At 33.6% G+C, this 7,692-nt stretch overlaps 1 protein-coding gene across 2 annotated transcripts in view; it reads right to left on the bottom strand.

The window, feature by feature from the left end:
• Nucleotides 1-4,538: 4,538 nt before the first annotated feature.
• Nucleotides 4,539-7,692, bottom strand: part of LOC108691558 (galactosylgalactosylxylosylprotein 3-beta-glucuronosyltransferase P-like) — a 20,588-nt gene continuing 17,434 nt past the window's right edge. For both annotated transcript variants that reach the window (XM_018199346.1, XM_018199347.1), the window contains exons 4-6: nt 6,753-7,155; nt 5,522-5,679; nt 4,539-5,440 (exon numbers count right to left, since the gene is read on the bottom strand). In XM_018199346.1, coding sequence (XP_018054835.1) covers nt 5,042-5,440; nt 5,522-5,679; nt 6,753-7,155 — 960 coding nt within the window. In that variant the 3' untranslated portion in view covers nt 4,539-5,041. The remainder of the gene's footprint in view (nt 5,441-5,521; nt 5,680-6,752; nt 7,156-7,692) is intronic.

Raw genomic sequence — 7,692 nt, 5'->3', positions numbered from 1 at the left:
CCCCCCCCCCCCCCCCCCCTCCGTTCCCAATCATATCACTATAAAATTTATGAAAAGAAAATATATTGCACTATATAACCTCTTCTTTAATTTTATGCTTGAACCGATTTGAATTGTTCTTCTCATTTTCTCGATGTAAACCGTATTTTGTTGCGTTCTGACATAGATCGATCTTCACTCCTTATGCAAAATATGTAGACCACTTTTTATTCATTTCTTGGCATAAATCTTTCTTCATGTTTTTCTCGGTATAACATCTTCTACGGCTCAAGTATCGATATTCAATAGCTTCTCTCGCCTTTCTATTTCTATGAACAGTAATGTCTATTTAGAAAGACAAGTTTAAAGGGAAGATATTAAGAGAGATAATTACTTGGAACAATAGTTTATTGTTCGTAACTAAAACTTGTGGCAAAATTGCTAGCTGTTTTTATTCAGTTTATTAATTGTAACTTCATATAGGTATATTTATTTCATCAGCACACAATACATTAACCAATTCATTGATAATTATTCATATGTGAACGAAAAAAAGTTATCATATGTTTTTTGGTCATGTTGGATTCACTATTTTGAAATTTCAATCCTGGATTCATCATCAGTGATTCAAAAAAATCCTTATAGTCGAACTTTCACGTAAAATACGAAATTATTTCACCAATTTTGACAAAAAACATTTCGAGTCTACAGTTAAACGTATTTGGATTAGCTTTAAACTCAGTGAATTTTTTGATGAATTTATGACAAACACTAAATGTACGAAATAAATTCTATTTTCATGTAAAGTGTTCAGTGTCTTCCTCAGTGTTTCTATTTCTATGATGTCGACTTAGAAAGACAAGATTAAAGGGAAGATATTAAGAGAGATAATTACGTGGAACAATAGTTTATTGTTCATAACTGAAACTTGTGGTAAAACTGCTAGATGTCTTTGTACAGCAACAGCTTGTCAATTTATAATTTTACGGCACGATATTATCGTCAGCGCACAATATATTAAATGTATTCAATCGATTACCGAGGACTTTTTATACTTCTATTACATTCTATTTCTTCGTTATTTTGTCATATATTATCGTTTCCTTATTGAATATAAATGTTGCACGTAATATTATAGTAAGAGGTATCGAGATGCAATTTGTGAATCTTCTTCACTTATTCTAAAATTCTTTTTTTGTTGATAGTAAGAATTATGTCTTGAGAAAATCAGGCCTGATACAAAAATATCTTTGTAAATAAATTCCGCAAAAATGAAAAAAAGAATTTTATATATGCATCAGAACAATTTTAAGTCTGTACTCCGAATTTGTAAAAATACTAAACCGGAAAAAACACGAATTAAATCATTCTTATTATAATAGAAAAAAATAGCAAGGGAAATATGTATGCACTGTAATTTTCATTCCATGAAAAAGTACTCCTATCTTTTTCAATTTTTTCGGACCTGGATGTGATATGAATATATGTATATATAACAAAAGATTAATTATTTTGTTTAGAAATAAAGATTTATATATACAATTTCCGGCTTGCACATATACACTCACCCTCTGGATTGCCGGAAATTTGAGCATTACTGGCGATGGAGGCGTTTTTATCTGCCTATCACGTAGAAATGATATTATAAAACAATACAATCGTATATTACAAACCGTCTAAAATCAACGCGCTAAGTACTTTCTAAGATTTCACAAAATTAAAACTAAGAGAGAGACGTCTTACTTCCTACATATTCTGATAAAACAAAAATAAAATCGTTGATCTATCTATTTCTCTTCCTCTCTTTCTCGCTCGCTCGCTTTCTCTCTCTCTCTCTCTCTCTCTCTCGCATTCTCTTTCTTTCTCACTTTACAACTAACTGTGCGAGAATCGCACATATTGCTTGTCGTAAGTTTATTGCGGACCGCATATCCATATAAATCAATTTAAAATTTAAATAACATATCTTTTATACACAAATTTCCGCACATTTTGGCAGGATATGTGAATGAGGAAAAATTTAACGCCATTTCACTTTTTCGACATTTGATCAATTTCTAAATAGTGCAATTATCCTATAGATATTTTATGTATATACTGTAATTTTTTGAATTTTGGTGTCATAGCAATAATATAAATATATAAATATATGCATATAATATATATATAAATGCATATATAAATATATGTGTGTATATATATATATATATATATATATATATATATATATCTTGTAGAAACATAAGCGATAAATTATTATCATCCATATACTAGAATCATGTTTATGGCTATAAAGCGTCACACGCTAGATGAAAGTAGATAAAGTAGAGCACTTTGGTAAATTAATATGTCGTAAGAAATTATTGGGAATTAGGAAAATATTTTAAATTATCCTGGGGGGTCAATCATGTAATCTCATGTGAAACTTTTTATGCTTCATCTTTCACTTTTTATTTTTCACTCATCGAAATTTTACGTGAAACTTTTCACGCATAGCGTGCTTGAATGCGCTGGTTTCTAGGCCGGTATTCATAGTCCGTTTTTATTTCAATATAATTTATCTCCTGAAATCATCTATCGACGAATAACATAGCCAGACTTCTATTAAATTTCAAAGTACATTTATTAATTCCGTAAGTTTCCGCCTTTTCGCCACTATGGTTCAAGTGAACAAATTCACATTTTCACGGTTGGAGAGTTACATGATCGACTTTCGCATTAAACTAATGATATGAAATGTTCCAATATCGATATTAAAGACCGAAAGTGTTACTAAATATACACATAACGAGAATAAAAAATTTTTTTGTTATTTTTCCACAGTCTTCCGAGTGTTCGTACAGCAGAACTCTTAATGCCCGAATTAATTAAGCTGACTGATAATTAATTAATACTCTGATCCACGATTAATTACATAATTACAAATAACTTTAACTAACTAATTTTTAACTTTGATTTTTTTTTAATGTACAAATTGTATAATTAAAGATAACTATTTTATTCTCCGATTAGAGAAATAATAATTGACATACGCGAAGTATTTGTATAAATAAGATTACAGGAAATTATAGATAATATTTGATCCAATATTGGTCGAATTTTTACAACGATATGTTAGATTAATGGAGATGTTCGGAATTATCAAGGTTCCACTGTACAATCCTGATTCGATATTATTTTGACGATTTCATCGGCAAGTAATCGAAACAGATTCTTTGGATTTCGCACTAAGTGCACACCTTTTTTATTTCCTAGGTTTTTTTTAATACTATTTAACTCGCACGAACCGTGCAAGAGGAATCAAATGTAGCATTAAATATTATATCTTTCTAGGAAGTACATATTTTCTACGCATACGCACGCATTGGTAACAGAAACGCTCTATTTGATTATAATTCGCTTATTTTGCTTATGATTTCGACGTTACGCGATGAAATAAATGGCTTATGCTAAAGGAATTGAAAGAGCGCAACTCGGGAATTAAAAGTATCTCTATTCAGTCAAATATACAGGAAAGGATTGCTTGTTTCGGCAAATGCTACTCATACGATATAGGCATTCCACGATATTCGTGAAATCAATTTTTCAGATTCTTCGAAAAATCTGAAAAATTTATTCGAAGTTATGATAATTATGCGCATACTATATGTTGGGTATTTTTTAAATGCTGATTTATGCTGATTTATGTGAAGGCTAAATAAGTCAAAGGTATCTTGTGCATTTCAATTTGATATTCTTCGATGGAAAATACCTCGAAGAAAATTTCATATTTGAATCAGAAATCCTCGTGTAAATAATAATTTCTCTATTGTTGACAAAGCTAAACTTCGATTTTCGTGCTTCGACTTTTAAACATTTATCTTCTCACTCGAAATCTTTCGAAACTACGAGAGAAATTCTTATTAAGGGACTTGCTCTAATTCTTTATCTCGCAATCGCCTATACACTTACTAATCGCATTAAGAGGCAGGATAAGATTAAATGACGATCGTTAAACATTATACTTGGTAATTAGATTAACGAGCAATGTCAAGTTCATCATTAGGAGATCGATCAACGTGAATTAAAAGGAGGATGTAAAATCGCCCAGATATTTTCACTCTTTGATCGAATCATTTGTGACCTCGTGTCATACTAGAGCAAGTTTAGGAATGAAACTTCGCGCTATGGAATAGATTGGAATAGAATAGAGTCTATTTATAGAATTTGGGACGATCCCTCAGGTAGAGTAAAGTAAGTGTAAGTTAACGTTACAGTGAGTGACTTATTTGCTTTCTTTGGTCGTTGATCTGTACAATGCGCGACTTCAACATTTATACGGGTAAAGATACTTCGAAATCTCGCCTCGATTTTCACTTAACGAACATCACCATCTCACGTATCAATTAGTATTATTAATGAAGGAATTCATCTTCCTTTTTGCATTTATAGACGGAAAGAAATTACTGAATATTACTGAAGCAAAAAAATTTTGATTTGTTGGACTATCAAAATAATCATGTAAAACTTTGAAGACAATGCTGCAAAACGTTTTAACATTGTAATCACCAGTTTATATAATTTCTTTGGTGTAGATTCAAAATTATCTTCAGTATCTAGCTAAATTTTTAGATTTAGCAAAACTGATCTTTCCGTGCATCGCTTCACGAAAGTAGGAATGCCAAAAAGTAACAGTAATAGATCATTTCGGACTCTACGCGTAAATTTCTATCTGCATTGTATCGAGTTATAGCATTGCCCCGAGGGTCCTATTTTATTCTTTTTTTCCACCGCGGTATTCTTTCTCGGAGCAAAGGATGTCTTCGGGGCGAGTTATTTGTTGCGGATGTGTAAAAGCTGATAAAAAAACGATTCGTTTTATCGGCTATGCTTAAAGGTAATAACGACTTTCCCGCTCTCGCCGTGAGAGAGAGGGTAGATATACTTTTAGGCACTGAATCGCACAGTTTTCCGCACCTAGGAATTCCCCTGGAGTGACACCGATGAACTAGTGCGAAGGAGGGGCGGGATTACACACAAGATTCAGGTTCGAGTTCACGCATCTTCGTTGTCCCGGCCGACATCATACTATCTGCTGCTTGAGCTTCACCAGATTCGTCGCGCCATAAAGCTTCATGTCCAACGGCGCGCTCGGTTCGTTCTTCTTCGTCTGTGTGTGCCAGGCTAGCACCTTAGTGCAATTGTCCGCCAGCAGTTGGGCGTCCCGTGGCTCGAACGGTGCCAGGCTCTTCAGGAACCCGTCCTCCTCGTATCCCGCGCGGAACGGCATGGTGGCGTTTGGTCGCTGATGCAGGAACTTGACGTTCACGGCGAATCCAGCCATGTCCACCGGGAACTTCCGTCCAGCTACCCAACCATCATAGAACCCTGCGAATTTTCCGTTCTTCAAGATTGGCGAACTCAGTCCGAACTTGGTGCACAGTCCCACCGGAAACATCGACACTGTTTTTGTCTTGCGAATCTGAAAAAAAGCATGTTAAGATAAATCTTTTACAACAAATTTCAGATCTTTCACAAAATAAATACTTGTAACCAGTCGTACCTCGTTGAAAAGTTCAATATCATAAGTATTGTCGTCGTCGGCGAAGTAGAACACGCCTTTTGTGGCATTCGTTCTGATCCATTGTAAACCACGATTTCTATTCGACACCCCTCGCGGCTTGGCGCCCTTTTTAAGCTTGTACTTCTCCGGCATCGGAGCTACGCAAATATAACACAAACCATTCATATCGAGAAAAATGTCTTTTTTCTCTTCTTCTTAGGCCTCTGGCCTCCCTACTGAAAAAAATATATCACAACGTTACATGATGAAATCATGTAATTAAAACATGTAAATCACGTAACGAATTATTTCAGTACGTGATTTTTTTAAATAACATAATTTGAAAAATCACATAATATTAGAAATAATTTTATCCATCATGATTTTATAGTTGTCAAATTTTAAAGAATTGAATAATAGAAATGATAGATAGAAGAAAAAATAATATCATCATGTGACTTTCAAAATTACGCAATTTTAAAAAATCACGTACTGATTTGGATCAATCCGTTACATGATTTACGTATTTTAATTCACGTGATTTCATCATGTAACTATGTGGCTTGATTTTTTTCAGTAGGGCTGTATTACACCTCTCTTATACACTTGTGGTGTACATGATGATTATTCAATTGCCACGAGCATATGGGACCTACATTTTTAATACCGATTCCAAACGGCGAATTTTTTGAAAGATATTTCTGTGGCAAGGATACTCTCGGGAGGGCCGAGCTTTTTCCAAAAGGAGCGTAAATATTTTGGTTCCTATTGGAATTAAATCCAGGATCTCTGGCATGATAGACCAGTGCGCTGTCTGTTATGCAATTCTCGCGCTTGAGAAAAATGTCTGAATGGATTAATTAAAACTCTGATTGAAAATAGACGAATTAGAATTTTCTAGAATTTTTTAGTTGAAATAACTGGAATTTTTTCTGATATAATCAGAATCTTCTGGTTCGCCAACCAGTTCGTTTTCAACCAAAATATTTCTCTTAAGCCGATATTTATAGAAGATTCTTATATTTAAGATTGGCTTAAGTATTTAAGATTGGCTACGGCCTTAAATATAAAAAAATCGATCAGAGGGCCATATTAGCATCTTAAGACATTTTAAGATAATTTTAAGATAAGAACTATACATTCTTATATATTACATAATACATTCTTATATTATTATATCAGCTATCATCTGCGATTTTGTAACAGATTTATATCTGAAATATTCACTTACCGATTAAATGATCGAACTTCAAGCCCGTCCTTTCCAATAATGTGGTAACTTGCTTGGTAGCGACGGTAGCGTCTTCGATGACAAGCCAATGTATATTTTTGACCAGCATCAAGGTATGGGCCATTCTCGTGAGTTCAGGAATTTGTTCGGGTCTTCGATATGTTGGTGTGATGATGTATAGAGGTTCTTCGGAGGATTCCTCGAAAGGGATCGACGGACGAGACGTTACCGTCCTGTGTATCGCCATTGCCGAGAGTTGTGATTGCGGCGGAGACTTGAAATGATTTCTGGAGGCCACCGAGACGTTTTCGCTTAACTGATTGATAAGTTCCTGCACAAGCATCGAGCTTATTTCCGGACTCAGGCCGTTCGTGATTTGTACTTGGTACACGGCGTATCGAATCTGCAAAAAAAAAAAACGATAACTCGTTTGATAAAATATCGTGATAACAATTAATTGATATATAACAGTTAGATAACTGGACCTATTGGTGTATTCAAAACACCCTATTCGCTGTTTATAGGTAATTACATGATTAATCCAATAAATAGCAGTATCTAATAAATAGCTTGTGCAGGTTTAACTCGATTGCAATAGCTTATTACTCAATTTATTCATTCTATTATCATCAATAAAATGCAGACTGTCGAGATTATGATATGTAATATTTCGTAATAATTATTGGTTGTTTTCTACAACTACCGAAAGATGGTTATTAATTTCAATGGTTATTGTAGCTCTGTATTCGTATTTTATAACATTATATATTCAGTTCATATTTTTTTGTTACAACATTTCGTAATCAAAGAGAGGAAATTCTTTGTAAGTTAAACCAATATGGTCAACCTATAGATATATTGTATACATCGATTGAAAGATTCTTTGTACTTTTGTTATTCCAGATTATGAATTCTAATTCATCTGTTAAACATCGTAGAA

Source organism: Atta colombica, unplaced genomic scaffold (assembly GCF_001594045.1).
Source record: "Atta colombica isolate Treedump-2 unplaced genomic scaffold, Acol1.0 scaffold47, whole genome shotgun sequence".
Lineage (NCBI taxonomy): Eukaryota > Metazoa > Arthropoda > Insecta > Hymenoptera > Formicidae > Atta > Atta colombica.
This window is presented reverse-complemented; position numbering and strand designations above follow the sequence as displayed.